At 36.0% G+C, this 23,058-nt stretch overlaps 1 protein-coding gene and 1 long non-coding RNA gene across 2 annotated transcripts; one reads left to right on the top strand and one right to left on the bottom strand.

Annotated features, from left to right (window-relative positions):
* Positions 1 to 8,377: 8,377 nt before the first annotated feature.
* LOC131605517 (protein DMR6-LIKE OXYGENASE 2-like) lies at positions 8,378 to 14,901 on the top strand. Its single transcript, XM_058877864.1, has 4 exons — positions 8,378 to 8,679; positions 13,876 to 14,046; positions 14,235 to 14,562; positions 14,641 to 14,901. Exons 1-4 carry the CDS (start codon positions 8,381 to 8,383, stop codon positions 14,899 to 14,901), a joined length of 1,059 nt encoding a protein of 352 aa, XP_058733847.1. The 5' UTR covers positions 8,378 to 8,380.
* Positions 14,902 to 17,847: 2,946 nt separating this feature from the next.
* LOC131602630 (uncharacterized) lies at positions 17,848 to 22,273 on the bottom strand. The gene is made up of 3 exons (XR_009284118.1): positions 22,205 to 22,273; positions 21,576 to 21,630; positions 17,848 to 18,003 (listed from the first exon to the last, which is right to left on the bottom strand). It is a non-coding gene; the product is annotated as an uncharacterized LOC131602630 (long non-coding RNA).
* Between the last annotated feature and the right edge of the window lie 785 nt (positions 22,274 to 23,058).

The raw sequence follows: 23,058 nt of genomic DNA, 5'->3' as shown, positions 1-23,058 counted from the left end.
CAGATGCACAGAAACAAAACAGATGCAAAGAAAAGAAAGAAACAGCATAGACTCAATCTAAGATGGCCCTAGTCTTGACAAGATCTTGGCCAGCATCTCTTTCATCTCGTTGTTGTGTCCTTCTTGCCTCTCAATGAAAGCATCATACTTGTCATTGCGTGAGCTTTGCTCATCCTGTCTCCTCTGAATTTCTTCTAGCGTTTTTGCAAGACGAGAAGGTTCATCAGAAGAAGCTTCACAGCTTTGATCCACAGGAATGACAACTTGATCTGCAGCTTCCATAGAAGTATCATTTGCTGGGATATCCTCAACAGGGTCTGATTTAGCAACATGATCTTCAGCATCTGCTTCTTGCATAGAAGCATTTCCATACTCTGCAGCAGGAATTTCAGAGTCTCCATTCTCTAGTGCCTGAAGAATGGCAGCAAGATTCCTGGGAGCAGAAGGACCTTCAACTTCTGGTGGGTCAACAACTTCTGAAATGACCAAGCTAGGGTCTTTCTTAGAAGGGTTTTCCCTCAGATAGTCAAAGAGAGTCTTGAAGTCTCCTAGCAGAACAGGATACTCAGGAATCCAGATAACCATGTCCCTGCATGGGTTTGCTTCCATTGCAGCAGCCAGTCTCAATTGTTCCATCTCATCCACAAAGGGCTTCTCTTCCAACAGATATCTGCCTCTGAGACGAGCAAACCAGAAGTCTTCATAGTTTCTCAGAATTCCACGAGGACGTGGGGCAGCAGCTACACAGGCTTCCTGAAGTTCTAAAAACAGAGCATCTGATTCTCTGCGAAAGATCCTCCAGAAGTTCCGCATAGCAACATCATTCAATCCAGAACTTTCAGCGATTCTGAGAGTATCAAATATGCTTCTGAGATTCCTCTTTGCTTTTTCAAAAAATTCACCAATAGGGTACCTTGAAAAGATAGGGTTGGGAAAGAAGTACGGTTGAGGATCTCTATTCAACTTATAAGAGGATTCTGCTTCAGTATCAGAATCTAACACTACCACTTCAGTGTCAGGTCGAGACCTGGGAGTGTAGTTGCAATCACGGAGCAACTGCTCATGTGATGCAGAAGTTGGAAGAATAGAGTCACTAAGGTTATTTTGGGAGGTGGAAGGGACAGGATTATAGTTGGCATGTGGAGGTGGTTGAGAGATGGAGATATTTGTTTGTGGTGGAAAGAGAGTTTGAATGGGTGGTATGTTCAGAACAAGATTGTCAACAGCTTGGTCAGAGACAAGATTAGTGGAGGGTGAAGGAGACGGAATGGATTGAGGAGATGGTGGAGTTTTTGTGAAGGGAAATGGTGAGGGAGGAAGAGAATTGGATTTGTTTGCATGTGAAGAAGGAATGGTTATAGGGGAGGATGGTGGTGTAAGAATATGGACAACAACAGGTGATTCTGATGAGGCTCTTTCTGGTTCAGGGGTAGGTACAACCTCTATTGGTGTAACTTCTGAACGAACATCAGGAACAGAAACAGGTTCAGAAATGCATATACCTTTGGAACCTCTCAGAAGCGCTTTGGTCACATCCTCCGTTTTCTTCAGCTTTTTACTCTTCGGCTCTTCAATAATTTTTGCTTTGCCTCTAGATATTTCTTTCCTTCTGACATAAGCCTGAACTTCTTGTTGGTTTTCAGCTTCTTGAGGGATATTGTCTTCATCAGAGCTTTGAATAATCATCTTCCTCTTCTTGGTTATCTTCTTTTCAACAACCTCAACAGTCTCATCATTTTTGTTTGACTTCTTCTTCTTTTTCTCTTTCTCAAAGTCATCAGATACGGCCTTAACAACATTAGCAATCACCTTTTTAGAAACCTCTTGTTTCTTAGAGACAGCAGAAGGATAATCATGCTTTCTTTTAGTCCTTTCTTCCCTCTTGCGATTTACTTTGAAAGGGGCACCTTTGTCTTGATCTTTAAAACTCTTATTCTCTTCAAGAGATTTCAGATAATAAGTTCTGACTTCAGGTACCTCACTATTGAAGAAGGTTTCAAAGTCAGCCAGAACTGGTTCTCTTATGGTTCTTGTTCCAGCTAGAGGTTCAGGAACTTTGAGAAAAGTGTCAATTATTTTCATCTTCTTTAAAGAGAAGGCATTCAGACAGGCTCCAGTGGTGACAGCAAGATCTTTGATGATACCTTCAGACTCCAGACTTTCAACAATCTTGGAATGTACCAGAAGGTTTGTAATAATCCTACCAAAAGGAATGGTTGTTCCAGCATTTTCCTTTCTGAAAGCATTCCTGGAATCCTTTACTGCTTTCCACATATGGTTGAAGATAATGTAAATCGCATCAACCTTCTTCTGAGTGGCAATGCAATAAAGAATATACCTTTGATCATTACTGATGAAATCCGAGGCATGAGTTGATTTCCTATGGTAGAAGCACCCGAGAAGGATCTTTGTCCAGATTCTGTAGATATCTCTCAAATTCTTAACATGTGTAGTTTTCTTGACATTTGAATAGAGAGTGGATAGAATATCTTCCAAATCTTCTCTTTGATCAGCCTCAAAAACCCCTTCAGAATTTTTCAGATCAAACATCACTCTTAGGATGTTTTCAGTAACAACAACAGACTTTCCATGGACGAAAGAGAGTATAGCTTTTGGTGCAACCACAGCATGTACCCAGAACTCCTTGACAAGATCCGGATAAACAGGGCCAACGAACTCAGCAAACAACGAGGTCCATCCTTGAAAGATGATGTCTTCTTTAAGGTGAAATTGATTTTCTTCAAGGTTGTCAAAGTCGACCATGAGTTCACACAAAACTTCCAATTCATCTTTGGGGATGGAGCATGCAACAACAGGGGTGAGTTCCTGGTGTGTTTCATCGTGCATATGAAGAAGAGTAGATGAACCAGCAAAATGAGATGAAGAAGCAGCCATTGAACCAGAACGATCAAAAGAGAAGAACAAATATTGGGTTTTCGGTTAGGGTTTCAGAAAGACTAAGAGGCTTTCAGATAGAATGTATGCAGGAAGAAAGTGAGACAAGGGAGCGAAAAAGATGTATGAGATGATTTGAAATGAATATAAAGGAACGGATTTGAAAAGAAAAATAAAAAAAAATTAAACTGAACAGTTCCAGAATCAAGAGAAATCAATTTTATTAAATGATGAGTGACGTAAGGAGAGAGAACGTGGTAAATGAAATGATTTAGAACAGTTACCTAGGTCGGCGTCTTTTCAACTGCACGCTTTGTACAAACCGTACAGACACGTGTTCATCATCAGATAATAGACGATAGCTGTAAATATCAGAGAGATTTTACGCCTTCAAATTCTGATTACTGCTTCTGAATTGATCTAATTTCTCTTCTGGAAATACTCCTTCTGAAGTGTGCTGATATAAGTCTGAATGATCTTCTGATCCATTACTTCTGATGTACACAGCTTCTGGAGGTTCACTTCTTTGTTCTGCAGCTTCTGATAAGACAAAACTGTATCTGCAGAAATTCTTAAGCTCTTTGTTTCATCAGAAACAAGTTTATCATCAAAACAGATGTTTATTGATTTGTCCACAATCAATGTTTCAATGTTGTATATTCTGTAGCATTTAGAGCATTCAGAATAATCAAGAAAGAAACATCAAAGCCTTAGAGGCAAACATCATAGATGGTTCCAAGACTAATAAGCTTCTTTTCTGAATTCCTACAAACATAGTTTCTTCAACAGATTTAAGAACCAGAACTTGGAAGACAATCTTTCTTCCCTTCAAGTGTTGAGAGCAACTTGAGTTCAGGTGTCATGTCATGTTGAATGTTGTCTTCTTTGTTATCAAGAGAATCTGCAAAAGAAATAATCTTTTTCTTTGGTACCCACATCTTCTTGGGTCCTTTCTTGTTAGATTTTCTCAAGTTCTGATTGAACTTGGGTTTGACATTATAAGCAAAAGGAGGAACAGCATGATAATTTTTAATATGAGTTTCATGATATTTCCTAGGTTGTGTCACATGCTTCTTGGTGTGTGTTATGTGAAAACTTTGTGCATGTGAAGTGTGCCTAATATCATGAGAGTGGCCATACTTGAACTGATCATACAATGGCTTGTATGTGAGTTTCATTTCATCAACAGGTTCAAGTTTGTATGGGGTTTCACCCTCATAACCAATGCCAACTCTTTTGTTTCCAGATACGGCATATATCATAGAAGCTAGCTGACTTCTGCCAATACTTCTAGATAAGAACTTCCTGAAACTTAAATCATATTCTTTCAGAATATGGTTTAGACTAGGAGTGAATTTTTCTGAATTAGAAGGAGATCCAACATCATTGGATAATTTTAAAAGTTTATCTTTCAATTCAGAATTTTCCAATTCAAGCCTCTTTGTTTCAAATTCAAATAGCTTTTTCAGCTTTTTGTATTTGATACAAATCTGAGACTTGGATTCCAGAAGTTCAGTTAATCCGGAAACTAACTCATCTCTAGTAAGTTCAGAAAATACCTCTTCAGAATCTGATTCTGATGTAGATTCTGATCCGTCATCTTCTGTCGCCATCAGCGCACAGTTGGCCTGCTCATCTTCTGAATCATCTTCTGACTCATCCCAGGTTGCCATAAGACCTTTCTTCTTATGAAACTTCTTCTTGGGATTCTCCTTCTGAAGATTTGGACATTCATTCCTGAAGTGTCCTGGTTCATTGCATTCATAGCACATGACCTTCTTCTTGTCAGATCTTCTGTCATCAGAAGATTCTCCATGTTCAAATCTCTTTGAACTTCTGAAGCCTCTGAACTTCCTTTGCTTGCTCTTCCAGAGTTGGTTTACTCTTCTGGAGATCATGGACAGTTCATCTTCTTCTTCAGATTCTGATTCTTCAGGATCTTCTTCTCTAGCCTGAAAAGCGTTAGTGCATTTCTTGATATTTGATTTTAATGCAATAGACTTACCTTTCTTTTGAGGCTCATTTGCGTCCAGCTCTATTTCATGACTTCTCAAGGCACTGATAAGCTCTTCCAGAGAAACTTCATTCAGATTCTTCGCAATCTTGAATGCAGTCACCATAGGACCCCATCTTCTGGGTAAGCTTCTGATGATCTTCTTCACATGATCAGCCTTGGTGTATCCTTTGTCAAGAACTCTCAATCCAGCAGTCAGAGTTTGAAATCTCGAAAACATCTTTTCAATGTCTTCATCATCCTCCATCTTGAAGGCTTCATACTTCTGGATTAAGGCTAGAGCTTTGGTCTCCTTGACTTGAGCGTTTCCTTCATGAGTCATTTTCAAGGACTCATATATGTCATAGGCCGTTTCCCTGTTAGATATCTTCTCATACTCAGCATGAGAGATAGCATTCAGCAAAACAGTTCTGCATTTATGATGATTCCTGAAAAGCTTCTTCTGATCATCATTCATTTCTTGCCTAGACAGCTTTACGCCACTAGCATTTACTGGATGTTTGTAACCATCCATCAGAAGATCCCATAGATCACCATCTAGACCCAGAAAGTAACTTTCCAGTTTATCTTTCCAGTATTCAAAGTTTTCACCATCAAATACCGGCGGTCTAGTATAACCATTGTTACCGTTGTATTGCTCAGCAGAGCCAGATGTAGATGCAGGTGGATTTGTCGGAGTTTCACCAGCCATCTTTTAAATGAAGCGTTTTTCTCTTCCTGAATCTTTTCTAAACACGGTTAAGTGCTTGCACCTTAGAACCGGCGCTCTGATGCCAATTGAAGGATAGAAAAACACTTAGAAAAGGGGGGGATTGAATAAGTGTGACTTTAAATCTTGGACGATAAAAATAAATTGCACAATTATTTTTATCCTGGTTCGCTGTTAACGAAGCTACTCCAGTCCACCCCCGCAGAGATGATTTACCTCAACCTGAGGATTTAATCCACTAATCGCACGGATTACAATGGTTTTCCACTTAGTCCACGACTAAGTCTTCTAGAGTATTCTGATCACAACTTGATCACTCCAGGAACAACTGCTTAGACAACTTCTAAGACTTTTCTAGAGTCTACTGATCAACCTGATCACTCTAGTTACAAACTGCTCAGCCAACTGCTAAGACTTCCTAGAGTATACTGATCACACGATCACTCTAGTTCCTTACAACTTAATGTAATCAATTCAAGAGTTTACAAATGCTTCTTACAAGCGATAATCACAACTGTGATATTTCTCTTAATCGTTTAAGCTTAATCTCACTAATATATTACAAAAGCAATGTAGTGAGCTTTGATGAAGATGAAGATTCTGAGTTTAGATTTGAACAGAGTTTCAGCAAGTTTGATATGAGTTGTTTTGGTGCAGAATCGTTAACCTTGCTTCTCATCAGAACTTCATATTTATAGGCGTTGAGAAGATGACCGTTGAGTGCATTTAATGCTTTGCGTGTTCCGTACAGCATTGCATTTAATGTTATACGCTTTTGTCAACTACCTCGAGCCTTGTTCACGCTGTGTCTACTGACGTAGCCTTTAGTAGCTTTAACGTTCCTTTTGTCAGTCAGCGTAGTCTGCCACCTGTACTTCCTTCTGATCTGATGTTTGTGAATACGACGTTTGAATATCATCAGAGTCAAACAGCTTGGTGCATAGCATCTTCTGATCTTCTGACCTTGAAGTGCTTCTGAGCGTGATACCATCTTCTGATCTTCAGTGCTTCTGATCTCATGTTCTTCTGATGCTTCCATAGACCCATGTTCTGATTCTGCTTCGACCATCTTCTGATGTCTTGCCAGACCATGTTCTGATGTTGCATGCTGAACCATTTGAGACACAACTTCTGAGCGCTGAATTATGCGTACTCTTTATATATTTCCTGAAAGGGAAATTGCATTGGATTAGAGTACCATATTATCTTAAGCAAAATTCATATTATTGTTATCATCAAAACTAAGATAATTGATAAGAACAAATCTTGTTCTAACATTCGATTACTCCTTCCTCTGATTCCTCCAACAAACATAAATTCGCTCCCAACGGAGTAACCTTTATCGCAAAATAGCCTTCCATCTCAAAATTTGTTTTTGCATAAGCTTTTGACAATCTCAATCTATCTTTCTCCTCCGAAGAGTACTTCATGAAACTCTTATGTTCCCGAACTTCCTTCGAATGATTGTTTGCAACTACTTCCGCAAAAGACTTACAACCCCTCAACGAATTAAAATCAACCATGTTCCTACGTTGAAAACCCTGACGGGCAAACTGGTTCTGTTTAGAGAAATACTTCGTCCCACCGAAGCGACCCACGCTTCCTTACCCCCATTCCTCTAAAACCTAGGAAGATTCCCGTGGATCTTCTTCCCCTCTATGAGAACATTATCCATTTTAACTGCCAGCAATCTCGAGTCCTCCACTTCGATGAATCTTGTAAAACCAAATTTTTTCTGATGCTATTCTTCCTGGGAGCGATTACCACCTCCACTACCCCCCCCAATACAACCGAAGATCACGTAGAAATCCTTCGCCTTGCGACTTTCTGAAAACTCAGAAATATAAATCGAAGTGACAATGTTGTCTACTCTTCCCCCTGTTCTCCTGTGGAGGACCCAATTCCCAAAAGCCCTCTTTTTCATCTCCCTCCATCCCTCTTCACGGTGAGGAACGCCACCGTTCATGGAGGATTTACCAAACCCTAAGCAAATAATAATGAGTTAAAATGAAATGTGTCTCGTTATTAAATTTTGTTGCAAGAACATTGTTTTACTTAATAAAATTATTTTTGCCGTTTTCTATTTTATTTATTTATATTCATTAATCAATTTCAATTTTTTAAAAAAAAATTTAATAATAAATTTTATTAATCAATTTCAATTTTATCTTTAACATACCTAATTAAGCACGATAAAAAAAGTTTTAATAGAGATGCACTGACAGTTTTACACTGTCATCCAATGAGAATATATTATTATGTCATGTCATCACAGTAATTTAAAAATAATAATATGACTTAGTAGGATACATGGTCGTGATTGGTTGACAATGTAAAACTTTTTTAATTGTCGATGCATCACCCCTTTTCTCGTAAAAAATACGACACCTTTGTTTTTTATTTTATTTTAAATCGTTGTAGATATTTCATTTATATTAAGAAGTATAGTCAACTTTTTGTCCAGATTTAATATACATAAATAGTTTGACTATGTTATCATGTTATTGACCATGAGAGTTTTAAAAAAACATAATTGTCCAAATTCAATAAAGCCATAATTTTTTGTCCAGATTCAATATACTCTAGTAAGAATGATTTATGACAATTTTTTGTCCATATCCAATACACGTGGTTTGCCTTTCCTATAATAATAATTTTTCCTTTCCTAATATGTTTCAAATCAACTTTTTAAATGAAGACAACACACAAGAAAACCATCCTCAACAACATTGATTCTTACAAACTCTAACAACAGAAAGATCATGGGAGAGGTAGATCCAGCTTTTGTTCAAGATCAACAACACAGACCAAAACTATCCATCATTGAAGCCCAAGCAATTCCCGAAATTGACCTCTCCCCAATATTCCATCACGAGGTTCCAAATCCATCAGCTATTGATTCCTTAGTGAAGGAGATTGGAAGTGCATGTGAAGAGTTGGGATTCTTTCAAGTCACAAACCATGGTGTCCCTCCGAGTCTTACGCGGAAACTTGATGAAGCTTCTAGATTGTTCTTTGCTCAGAGTTTGGAGGAGAAGAAGAAAGTTGCAAGAGACGATTATTGAGTAACAGAAAAGATACTAAGATAACTTCTCCATTCATTGATAATCCAAAGGGGAGTACAGGGTGTTGTTATATAGAGTGTCAGTCACACACTAAGCAAGGAAAGCATGACTATACCCTGTTTGGATAAGATCTAGGAGGTACTAGGGAAATAGAAAAGGAAGCATGAAAAAAGAATGTGTGTACATCACGTGGCATATATAAAGAAAGGCATAAAATAATAACAAACTAATGTAATAAACTTTGATAGCCTTCTTCAAACTGCAGCATGATAGATATTTATCATGTTAAGTTTGGAGATGAAATAGTGAAATTTGGGTGGAGGTAAAGCCTTTGTAAGGAAATCCGCGAGTTATTCTGAAGATGGAATAGGGAGAAGCTTGAGTATTTTCTTTTTCACTTTCTCACGTACCAAATGGCAGTCTATGTCCAAGTGTTTCGTTCTCTCATGAAAGACCGGGTTGGATGCTATATGGATGGCGCCCTGATTATCACAATACATAACAGGAATCTTGGCACAACTTACATTTAAATCCTTGAACAAATATAACAGCCACTGTATCTCACACGCAGCGGATGATAATGCACGATATTCTGCCTCAGACGAGGATTTTGATACAGTAGCTTGTTTCTTTGCACGCCAGGAAATCAGGGATTTTCCCATAAAAAAACAATGATCGGATATGGAACGTCGCGTGTCTAAGCAGCCAGCCCAGTCTGCGTCTGAGTAGCCAAGAAGTTGCAAGTCAGAGGTTCTGTCAAAGAAAATGCCGTGGCCAGGATTTTGCTTGAGATATCTAACAACTCTGCATGCTGCCTTGTAATGAGTCACAGTAGGTGAATGCATAAACTAACTTAATTGTTGCGAGGCAAAAGTAATGTCTGGTCTTGTTGTGTTCAAATAGAGAAACTTGCCAACCAATCTTCTGTATGTAGTCACATCTTCCAGAGGAGCTGAACCATCATTATGCAGCTTGATTGAAGTGTCAAGAGGGGTAGAAGCTGGTTTAGAACCAAGTAAACAAGAATCAGCAAGAAGATCAAGGCAATATTTCCTTTGAGAGATTGTGATTCCAGCAGATCAACTCAGTAGGGATTAGTTCGCCATGGGATCGTCAAAAACTTGGAAAAATTTCGTGAATAGTGATAATTGCTACAGTACCGCGGCTGCTACCCTAAGGGGAAAGAGTTCAACCCGTTTTACAATCCAACTGGGTCAAACATACGACCCAGGCCCAAAACTAATTGACCCGAAACTTAACTAAAACTAGTGCTGCAACTTCAACGAATTTTCTGGCCCTGCTACAGTCTGATTCTGACTTCGACTCCAACATGAAAGTCGTATCTCTCTCTCTTAGCTTTCTGGCGATTATTAGAACGCCTCAATCGGACTCCTGGAACTCCAGAATTGATCGTTTCCGTGCAGAATGTTAATGCTGAAAAATTAATACGAAAAACAAATAAGTGCACAAATAAAATAAAATATAAAAACATATTAAAACATAAAAATAAATAAAACAAACCGAAGAAATGCTTGAGTACAAACATGGAAGAACGTGCATCAAAATGCACTGATCAGTAATCAGAAGTGGATTGAGTGTAGCCTTCCTTAAGCAACAAGTGAGTCAATTTTTCATACCATTTGCGACTTGCTTGCTTGAGCCCATACAAACTCTTCAGCAACTTGTAAACTTGATTGGGTTTTGACACCTGCACGCCTTCGGGAGCAGTCATGTAGACATCTTCTTGAAGATCGCCATGTAAAAAAGCGTTGTTCACGTCTAATTGGTGGAGATGCCAATTTTGAATGGCAGCTACTGCAAGCAAGGTCCGGATTGTGGTCAACTTTGCTACAGGGGAGAAGGTATAGAAATAATCAAGCCCTTCCACTTGATTATAACCTTTTGCAACAACCCGTGCCTTATAGCGCTCAATAGAACCATCAGATTTGTACTTGACTTTATACACCCATTTGCTTCCAATAGGCTTGACTCCTTGTGGAAGATCAATAAGAAGCGAAGTTCCATTTTTGTGAAGAGCATCTAATTTAATGTTCATAGCCTCTAGCCAGCAAGGTGAACTTACTGCTTCTAAATAAGATTGTGGCTCAGCGGTGTGTGTGATGGACATGCTGAATGCCTTATGTGAAGAAGATAAATGTGTCAGCGAATGAAAAGAAAACAGTGGATATAAACTACTTGAAGTGACAAGAGCAGCTGAGTTACTTGATGGAATATCACACACATAATCAGACAAGTAAGAAGGAGCTTTTCTTTGCCTAACTGGTTTAGTGTTAGAAACTGGGGAATGCTGGTTTTGGGCCTGGGCACAGGGTTCAGGGCTTGGGACAGGGTGTGAATCATCATTTGGGAGGGAAGATGATGGTGTACGTACAAGAGGGAAAGGTATAGAAGAATCAGGTTCGGAGTGTTGTGGGCTATGAGGGTGATATGTCCATGAAGGGATAACTTGGGAGGACTGGTAGGGTAAAACATCCTCATGGAAAGTAGTGTTCTTGGAGACAAAAATATCTCTATTATGTAAGTCATAGAGAACAACACCTTTGACTCCAGATTTGTATCCTAAGAACACACATTTGCGAGCTCGATGGTCCAGCTTGGTTCGTCCAGATTGTAATGTGGACGCATATACCAATGAACCAAAAACTTTCAAGGAATGTAAGTCAGGATTTTGATGGTGAAGTAGGAAATATGGAGACTGGTTTTGAAGTAAGGGACTGGGAACACGATTAATGATGAACACAGCTTGTGATACGACATAGCACCAGAATTGTTTAGGTAGTTTGGATTGGAAAAGAAGGGCTCTACCTACATTAAGGATGTGTTGGTGCTTTAGTTCAACATGGCCATATTTGTTGTGGGGTTTCTACACAGCTAGTATGGTGCTTTAGAATTGTAGAAAGAAGGCATAAGAAATTCTGGCCCATTATCAGTGCGAATAATCTTAACAGGGTGGTTATGCTGTGTTTCAATTTGTTTGATGAAATTTATGACATGTTGTCTTGTTTCACTTTTATGTTTCATCAAAATTATCCATAAATAACGAGTATGATCATCCACAACAGTTAAAAAATAACGATGATTGCCAATAGAGGTAGTGGAAATGGGACCCCAAATATCAAAATGTATAAGATCATATGGCTTTAAAGCTTTATTTGTGCTTATGAGGGAAAGAGGACCTTCTATGTTTGGCAAAATGACAAACATCACAAATTGCCTTTTGATCACTAACAATAAAGGGAAATTGTTCTTTTAAATTTAACAATCTAGGATGAGATAGGTGTCCTAGTCTAAAGTGCCACAAAGCACTTTGAGGTATTTGAATGGCATTTATGCTTGGGGTGATCTTCTTATTTGTCAGGAGAAGGTAGTATAAACCATCAAGTTTTTCAGCTGAACCAATCATCCTCAGGGATTTCTGTTCCTGAATAAGACACTTTAAACCAGAAAAAGACACCAAATAGTTCAAATTATGGCACAATTCAGAAACCGAAATCAGATTGACACTAAAATCAGACTCATATAGAACATTCAAAATCGTGAATCCAGGTGAAAAGGTGACAGTGCCCATGAATTTTGTGACAGTGTGCTGACCATTAGGTAGCTTGATGAGTATTGGAGTGATTTCACTATAAGAGTGAAACCATTGTAGTGAAGAGAATATATGGTGACTAGCCCCTGAATTGATGATCCAAGAGCCAAGAGTTGTGTTATGACACGAAGAATGGAAATAGGAAATAGAATGGACAGAGTAAATACCTGAAGAATCAACTGGTGTAAGGCCAGAAGAGTGGAACGAGCGCACCTGAGTAGAAGCAACATTTCCAAGTTGCTGATTGAGGCTAGAACCTTGAATTAGATGGATAAGCTTCTCATATTGCTCGTGAGTCAAGGAAGGAGAAGGACCTTTGACTAGAGCTGCATCAGAAACTGTGAACGCACTCCCTTCACTAGCAGTGCCTAAAAAATTTGATCGCTGCAAATGAGGCGGTAAACCATGTTTCTTGTAGCAGGTATCAACAGTGTGACCATATCTGTTGCAGTAGGTACAAACACGAGGTTTGGACTTGGTGAAAGATTTTCCAGATTTCTGATAAAGCTTCTTAGACTCAGAAGTGTTGATGAGAGCTTTGGAATCCTCAGAGAAAGTAGGAATAAGTTGTCGCTCATGTTGAAAAATCATGGAGAAAATCTTGTTAATGGATGGTAGAGGATCAAGGAGGAGAATCTGAGATTTCACAACTCCAAAGTTATCGTTGAGGCCGGTAATGAAACGCATGGAATGAAGCAATTGGTGATTCCGGCGAGCAGTACGCATAGCTTCACACGCACATTTGGAACGACAGGTACAGGTAGGAATAGGCATATAAATCTCAAGTTCTTCCCATAGAATTTTAAGCTCAGAGAAGAATTTTGTTGCCGTGCGTGAGTCTTGCTTGAGAGAGTAGATTTCTTTTTGAAGTTCTTAGATTCGGACCAAATCCCCTTGTGAGAAGCGCTCCTTTAGATCGAGCCAAACATCAGCGGCGTTCTCCATGAATACGATGGATTGAGCGATGGAAGGATCCACCGAGTTCATAATCCATGAATGAATGAGCATATTGCAGCGATTCCAAGCGCGATGGAGAGGATTGAAAGAGTCGACCGACATCGGAATGGTGCCGTCGAGGAACTCGAATTTGAGCTTGGCGCCAAGAGCACGACGTATAGATCTTGCCCATGAATGGTAGTTAGAACCATTCAAAGCAGGGGTAATGGAAACCGAAGAGGGACCATCATTGGAATGGACGTAGAAGGGACTGGTAGGATCCAAAACCGGATCTGTAGAAGAAGGAACCGGACGTGGTGGCGCCATGGTGAACAATGAAGGAGAGGACCTAGATCGGAGGGGTGAATGATACCATATTGAGTAACAGAAAAGATACTAAAAAGATACTAAGAGAACTTCTCCATTCATTGATAATCAAAAGCGGAGTACATGGTGTTGTTATATAGAGTGTCAGTCACACACTAAGCAAGGAAAGCATGACTATACCCTGTTTGGATAAGATCTAGGAGATACTAGGGAAATAGAAAAGGAAGCATGAGAAAAGAATGTGTGTACATCACGTGACATATATAAAGAAAGACATAAAATAATAACAAACTAATGTAATAAACTTTGATAACGATATCAATCCATCTGGTTTTTATGACACAGAACATACCAAAAATGTTCGGGACTGGAAAGAAGTGTTTGATTTTTTTTCACATGACCCTACTTTGATTCCTCTTACTTATGATGAACACGATGATCGAGTTACTCAATGGACCAATCAATCTTCTCAATATCCTCCAAACTTCAGGTACTTTTTTTTATTTCTAATCCATATATATATATATATATATATATATATATATATATATATATATATATATATATATATATATATATATATATATATATATATATATATATATATATATATATATATATATATATATATATATATATATCATTCTATGCATTTAAATTTTATTTGAACATGAATAGGGCTATAATTGAAGAGTATATTCAAGAAATGGAAAAGCTGGCCTATAAGTTACTTGAGTTAATAGCTTTAAGCTTAGGACTTGAAGCAAAGAGATTTGAAGAATTCTTCAAAGATCAAGCTAGCTTTATCAGATTCAACCATTCTCCTTCGTGCCCTTATCCTCACCTTGCTCTTGGACTTGGACGACACAAAGATGCTGGTGCTTTAACCGTTCTTGCTCAAGGTGAAGTTGGAGGTCTTGAAGTGAAGCGAAAGTCAGATCAAGAATGGGTTCTTGTGAAACCTACTCCCGGTGCTTATATCATCAATGTTGGTGATATCATTCAGGTACTTTTGCCCTAATTCATACTATGATGATTTTCTGCATATATTTGTTTGATGAATAAAGTTGTATTGTTTGTGCAGGTGTGGAGCAATGATGCATATGAGAGTGTGGAACACAGAGTGACGGTTAACTCTGAGAGAGAAAGGTTTTCAACGCCCTTCTTTTTCTTCCCTACACATTACACTCAAGTCAAGCCTTTGGAAGAGCTGATAAATGAGGAAAACCCTACAAAATATAGGCCTTACAACTTGGGAAAGTTTCTCGTTACCAGAAAGGATAGCAATTTTCAGAAGCAAAAAGTGGACAACATTCAAATTCATCACTTTAAGATAGTGCCATAGAACTTATAACTTGTTAAGTATTTTCCAGTAACATCTATCGTGTTCCCTCTCAAAATAAAAGTAAATAAAAATCTCTCTTGTTCTTCTTTTGACTTTGGCACTATTTTTACGTTTTAACGTTTATCATGCTTTGATTAAGTTTGATTAGATTATTGCTTTTATTTTTGTTATCTGATCTTGTGGGTGTAACTTAGGCCATGTACAATGATTTGCATATTCAACACCTTTTTTTTTCCACTTTTTATTCTCCACATCATCTTCTTTTTCTTCCACATAATAATTCAACACTTATTTAATTTTTACTCACTACAATGGTTTTGTTTAATAAAATTCAACACCCAATTCCACCATTTTAAACAATCACAATAACCAATAAAATTTTGCAAAGTAATATATGTGGGCCCACACTTTCTCATTCAACATGTTGAAAGTTTTCAACACATATTAATCCACAACACTTTCAACTCTTTATTCAACACCTCATTACACCTATTCAACTATTGAATAATTTTTTCAACACCCCATTGTAAATGGTCTAAAGGGGAATAACTGGTATGTCGAGTTTCAACAAAAAGCTTTTATATTTAATGTCTTGTTTCTTTTAAATTCTTTTAAACTTTTAATATAAATAATTTGGATTACTCTTTTATAGGTAAAAAAAAGTGTGCAGAAATTCTACACCAACAAATTAATGGATTACTCTTTTATATACATTCAATAATAAATATATTTAATCCATATATAATTAAATATTTTTTCTATTTTATATAAGAAATAGAAAAAATAAATTTTAAAAAAATGATTAAAGATATGATAGAAAAAAATATTAATATTTTATTTTTAGTGTAAAATAAGTTATAATTTAAATTTGTTCAATAAATTGGCATATAGTAAAAAAAATGGATGTAGTAGAAACTTGTTTAAAAAAATATTAAACATTCACTTAAGTGTTTAGTGTTTAGTGTTTATTATCTGATAAGAGTCCCACATCGGATAATATATTGCCTGAACACGTGCTTATAAGTGAGGGAAGTCCTCACCCCACAAGCCGATTTTGTAGGGATGAGTTAGGCTCAACCACATTTCTTAACATGATATCAAGAGTCTCGTTTAAGATTCGGTGGGCCATCTAGTGGGGGCAGTCCTCACCCTAACAGTTGGATGAGTTAGGCCCAACCACATTTCTTAACATTATCTTCTAACGGGAGAAACCCGACAAACATATTAAAAAAACATTCGAATTGAAAAATACATATTAAAATATATCTTTATTAATATAATTGAAAAAGTAAAAACACCATATTTTATATTTTTCTTCATATTTTAATAAATTAATTTTTGAAGTTTATCAAACTAACCATTTCCTTTTTTACGTTAAATCATTTCCAACAAAGCGATTTTTTTTAAAAAAATTTATTAACAAATCGAACTTAAATAGAAAAAAAAAATTCCTTAAAAAATTTATACGACAGGCTATGTACTCATATTTCCTTTTTTTTTTATTTTGGTCTATGTTCGTATTTTTTATTACTATAAAAATAAAAAGGTTAAATATACAAAACCTTTGTAATATTAATATTAGCTAGATTTGCTTTAACCCCCTCTAAAATATTTTTTTAGATCTCCTCATAATATTCAGATTTCGTCAGTATGGCCCCCGAGGGCACTATTCAGATTCCTCTTCTCTGCCAACGTGGCGCTGCTTTCAATTACATCGTGGCTTTTTTCTTCTTCTTTTTGTTTAGAAAACATGGAATCTCAAGTGGGCAGAGTTTTCCATTCTCTTCTAGGGTTTACCCGAGCTACCCCATTTTCCCTTTCTTCATCTCCTCCCATTTCTACTAAGGTAAGGGTTACTTGCTTTTGCGGCGGACGATTTTGGTACCAGGTTCAACGAAAATCACCTTCATTGGGTTTGATTGTCATGGGTGGAAGCAAAACCTCATCTGTTGGTAACTCAAGTGGACTGAGTTTGCCAAGGTGTGGATGTAATAATAAACCAATGAAGATGTGGCTATCAAACACTATTGAAAATCTAAATCGCAAAATCTGGAAATGTTGAAATAATGTGGAAAGTCTCTGTTAATGATTCTCTTTGTTTTTGGTAAGCCCATGTTTACGATTCTCTTCGTTTATAGTTGGTTGGTCTAAACACATTCGCAGGGTGGCTGTGATTTTTTCATATGGGACGATGAGGTTTGTCAGGTTCAATGGTGTGAAATGACTCCTCTAAACTGTTGCGAATGCGAAATGACAAAGCTTTATTTGAGGGAATATGCGAAGGACATTGTCAAGGAAGTTGGTAATGAAATTGGCAAGAAGTGTGGTGTAGAGTTCAATTCAAATAATATTGATAAGATGAAGAAAAAGCTTGCAATGGAGAAGAACAAAAACCACTGGTTAATGATTGCACTTGTGGGTCATGGATGTTGTTCCCAATCTTTGTTAGGTTAATGTAATCTGGTGAACTAGATGTTGTATTAGTGTATCTGTGTATCAATCTTGTCATGGATGTTGTATCAGTGTATCATTGTGTAATTTATGTTATGTTAGTGTATCAATGTGTCATGGATGTTATCAATGTATCAGTTGACATTTTTTGTAATGAAAAAGTTGAGATTGGTGTAAATTGTGGTATGATATTTTAGTTTCTCTATTAATTTTGTACATAAATGTATAAGTCAAGATAAAATGCATAACTTGATAATACATATGGAACAAGAACATAAAGTAGCACATAAGAGTGCATAATTCATTACCAAGTAGCACATAGAGTGCATAAGTCACATACAAAATGGAACATGAAGTGCATCACTACAAGCATGTCAAAATGACACTTAATCTGTCAACATTACAAGCATAACTTAATAAAACATAATCAAAGCTATCAACCATACAAACATAACAAAATGGGATTTAGTCTGTCAATATTACACACATGACTTAAACATACTATGAAATGTGGCACATAATCTGTCAGCATTACAAGCATAACAAAATAGCACATAATCTTTCATTTCCTTTTCTTCCGAGACTTAATTCTTCTAGTTGACACCTCAAGCTTAGAATCAAGTCCACGTGTACTTGTACTTTCTTCAGGTTCTGTCAAAGTAATTGGTTGGTCACTAATTGAACCTTCACCTATCATTCGTTTTTGAAACCACCTTAGCTTGATTCTTTTAGTCTGCTTTTTTTAATTTCTTTTATTTTGATTTTATTACTTCTTTATTATTTTAAAATACTAGAAAATTGCTAAAAAATATTTTTTTAGTGCATGATAAAAATATTAGGATATTATTTTTTATTTTTAGAATATTATTTTGATTGGTTTTTAGCTTTATTAATTCAAAAAATGGATAGAAATATTATTAGTATTTGTTTTGATTTTGGAAATTAATTTTGATGATATTTTCATGATGATAAAAATCCAAAATGCCATGTCACATTTACTTTGATATTTTAGGGGTTTTAGAATATTATTTTGATTTGTCGTTTTAATTCAAAAATGCCAAAATACCCTTGTTCTTGTGGTAATCGTTTGTTGACTTATGGGATGATTCTTGATGTCTTACTAGATCATTTGTGGATTGATTGCTTGCTTGCTCATATGTTCCCTTAGGATTATTAATTCAATTTTAATCTTTTGATTATATTGAATTAATTAGACATTAGGCCTTTAATTCAGGCAAGTCAATAATTAGGGTTTCCTCTTTGATCCTAACTTTAAGTCCATGATGCATGATAAAATTAGGGTTTTAGTTCCCCTTGTTTTCTTATTTTGCATTACATCATTTTTTTCCTTTTAAGACAAAAATCTCCTTTCTTAATCAAACACAAAAATACGTAGTAAATACGATACATACAAATATGTTATGAGTCTTAAGTACATGAGAAAAAATGAGCGGAAGTCATTTCTTACCTCTTCTTAAGGTATTTTGTACATGAGACGCATGGCTCATTCGTATGAAATACACGCTCTCATGTCATAGACTTTAGTATAATACGTATCTCAAACATTTTCAATACTAAGGGACAAATTCTCAAATATCCCCAGACTTTGAGGGGCATTTGACGTGTTTCCCAACAAAACACTCAAACAAATTCAAATCATTTTACCTCGTGGCTTTTCTCTTTAACCTTTTCATAAAAGGGTATGTTATTTCCATTCTAGCGCATCGAAGATCGTGCCTAATGCTAAAGTGCGAACGTTAACACTGTCCATACAAAAGACAAACAAACAAACCTTTTTGAGAAGAACTACGGAGCTTTGATTTCTCTATTGCACATTAGGGATACATAGGCATATGGTTCAAAAAATCCTAGCGAGCTCAGTAATAAAAACCTCTTCCTTTTCCCAATCAGTTCACTCATGCATTCTCTTTAGCAAGTAAGTTTTAGATATACACACCTTTGATTAGAATAACCAGAGTGGATCCCGTTGAGTACAACGGACTCGAGGGATGCTAATACCTTCCCCTTGCGTAATCGACTCCCGAACCCGAATTTGGTTGCGAGACTATGTTCTTCCTATTCTGAGGTTTTCTCGATGTTTTCCTTTCCCCTCCTTTAGGATAAATAAATTTCGATGACGACTCTGTGTTTTTCGCGGTAGAGACACTTAGTAGCACCACACCAAACCAAACAAAATAAGAGTAGAAAAAATAAAAATTTTAAATTAAAAAAAATTTTAAAAAAAAATTGCAAAATTAAAAACGCCGCACAAATTTCCTTGTCGAAATTATCAATAATCCCCGACAATGGCGCCAAAAACTTGATTTCAATTCTAGCAAGTGTACTAGTCTCGTCGAAATAATAAATTAAATTCGTCTCCACTAGGATTACAAATTTTAACAAAGAAATAATAGTGTGAATTAAACTAATTAATTGGGGGTGGTTTTCAATAGCAAACCGATACGAAAATAAGAACGAGAAAATTAATGTAATGAGAGACATTTATTTTTACTCCCCTCCTTATACATGTTGATGAATTGTGTATTAACTGGATTACTAATATGTGAGAATCTTATGAAGAATTAACAAAGTCAATGTACTCAATTTCATGGTGTACAACTCACTAATTTATACAATAATTTTCTAATTTCTTAGGCCAATTCAGAGTTAAACTAGACGTTCTACGTTTGTTAATTCAAAAGTCACAACTTATAATTACATATTTCTAGTTAATTACTAAGTTGAATAATTGCCCTAGATCGGATCGGTAGACTTACGATCAATAAACCCTACTCATCTGATATCGATTTATGCATTAGGCAATACACAAAAAGCATTAAAATCAAGAATAATTAAATAATAACGATAACATAAAAAAAATTTAATTAATCTCAAATACTCATATGATCCAACACAGTACAAGTACGTATATCTCAAAAGACCTTATCTAAAATAATCTAGCTCACATAGTGAATGTAACAATTACCACGAGTTTAGATGAATAGTTCATGAAATTCAAGAAAGGTTAGTGTATTCGATGGCTTCCAAACCCTCAAATCTCTTGATTTAAAACTTCAAGCCGTCACTTTTCTCTATCAAATTCGGAACCCTAAAAAATGTATAAAAAAACCCTATCTATAGCAACTGTTGCGTGCTAGAGCAACGTGGAATTGCGTCCACACTAGTGAGTATCACGACCACGATGTGACATCACCAGGCCTATAATATCAGCCTCGCGGCTGTGTAAAAAATAAAATCATCTATTTTCTTCAAATTTTCACTAAGTTACAACATTTTTTCCTCGTAGTAGTTTTTGCTCACTTTTTCACACTTCGGCATGATTTTTTCTCATTATTCCAACAATTTTATCCGAAATTGCTCGTAAATATTGCGTAATGACCGAGTGTCATCACTTCGCCTCGATCCCATATCTGATCATAAAATACCCACTTTTGACGGACAGGTTGGAGTCATCTAAGGGGATTAAGAAGTCGCCAGTAAAAATTTCGAGCGGATTGTCTTAATCTTTTCGCTTATTTCTTTTGGACCTTTAGGCCCTCTTTTGTAAAAAAAAAATGATTATCCAAAATATTGAAGAAATGGGCAACAAGTTGGGCCACAATCTCTTGTTGAATGGCGAACTCAATAATCTTAAATACTACATCCATGACCTTAGAGACACAACATTGTTATGTAAGAATCTTTGAACTTTAAAAAAAATATTTCTTTTTTTGAATTTTATCCAAAAATTGTCTTGAAAAAATATCTAATCAACTTGTTTTTTGGCGAATCGATTTTTCGTTTTGAAATTGATTTTTAAAATAAAAAACGTACAACCACTTCTTACCAACGCATCAATCGAGCCAGCCAGATTTTCGACTTAACTTTCCAGGCTTCATTGACAAAACCAGCGATACAACGACCATTAACTACTGGTCTTTGAATAGTGCAAGTGAAAGAATTTTTAACCTGCATACTACAAAAACCTTCACTGCTTGATCAATATGATCAACTTTACTTAAACAATCAAGCACAGACAAGAGACAAGTCAGATGCTCATGAGGCAGCCCAAACAATATATTTCTAATCCTTCTGCTATGTATTCAAAACAATATATTCTTTTTGAACATCGATGTAAAACTATTTTTTTTATTCTAACATTGCATATTTTGTTTTCTCTTTTAAGAAAAGAATAATTTAAAGATATAGTTGTGAACACTTACTGTCTTTTCTTCAATGCCAACTTCTTTAGGCATCCGAAAGAAAGCATATTTGAAGCTTTAAAAGGAATAGCAAATCAAAATCAATATTGATATACTTTGAATAAAACCATTAATGCCAGAAACACAACATCTTGATGTGTAGAAAAGTTATTTGAAAATGCACATTTACGAACACCATATAACAAAAATGTTCTTTATGCTTCTTTTTTCTTTGATTTTCAGTCAGAGACATGAAAAAATGAGAAATTGTTATAACCCAAAATCAGATTTGAAGCTTTAAGAGGAAGAAGAAATCAAAATGAAAATGAGTATAGTTCTATAAATGAAAGAATCACAGTAAATGATGCACTTACATGATATGAAGAAGAATCAAAATTGTAGTTGAAGGGTGAGGGTTGAAATGCAAAAGGAAGGAGAGTGAGAGAGAGAGAGAGAGAGAGAGAGAGAGAGAGAGAGAGAGAGAGAGAGAGAGAGAGAGAGAGAGAGAGAGAGAGAGAGAGAGAGAGAGAGAGAGAGAGAGAGAGAGAGAGAGAGAGAGAGAGAGAGAGAGAGAGAGAGAGAGAGAGAGAGAGAGAGAGAGAGAGAGAGCTTGCAAAACTATGGTATGAAGTGGGAGAGAGAAAGTTTACCCGAATAAAGACATGAATCCAAAGCTTGTATCCGGTTAGAGAGTTGTGAAATGAAAGGGTGTAGAATACAAGGCAATTACTCTTCGGTTTTCAAAGCTTAGAGGAAAAATCCAATGGATATTAAGAAGCAACTAATAGAAATATGAAAAGGGAGTGCCATTTGGACGAATGGAGAAATGTGATTGGTTGGAATAAAATTTTGAATTAGCAAATTACAATAAAGGGCATTTTTAAGGATAATTTTATTTTGCATTAAGGATATTTTAGGATGTTTGGTGGCATGTCTTATTATTAGTTAGGTAGTTGATAACTTTTAAAAATTATTTTTTTAATAAATTAATTAGACAAATTTTATTATTTTTTAATTTTAAAAACTAAAACATTATTTTACAAAACTAAATCAAACAAATCTTAATCTATACTTTTTTTCAATCACTAATATAAAGTGATGTATATAGTCTTTAATATTATAAGATACATCAATTCTTAATACATACTTCTTCCTATCACTGTCATAAACTGACGTATTTTTCAACCATATCACAAATGTTAGAGAAATGTCACTATTATTAAAAACAACAAAATATCCTAAAACCAGTCTAGATTCAATGTATATATTGGACTAATAACGACAAAATGCTTATACTTTTCTTACAATTTTTCTTTTAAAAAGTAAAATACTTCACGTCTTTTTTAAGAGATTTTCTTTATCCACCTCCCTATGGGGTCACCCCAGCGAAAACCCCATTTTATCCTACTTCGGAAATGTATTTTCGAAATATTTTTTTTCTAAATTTTTCTAGACTTCGAAAATGCATTTCCGAAAAAATCCCAAAAATTGGAATTTTAACTAA

Source organism: Vicia villosa, linkage group LG5 (genome assembly GCF_029867415.1).
Source record: "Vicia villosa cultivar HV-30 ecotype Madison, WI linkage group LG5, Vvil1.0, whole genome shotgun sequence".
Taxonomy (NCBI): domain Eukaryota; kingdom Viridiplantae; phylum Streptophyta; class Magnoliopsida; order Fabales; family Fabaceae; genus Vicia; species Vicia villosa.
This window is presented reverse-complemented; position numbering and strand designations above follow the sequence as displayed.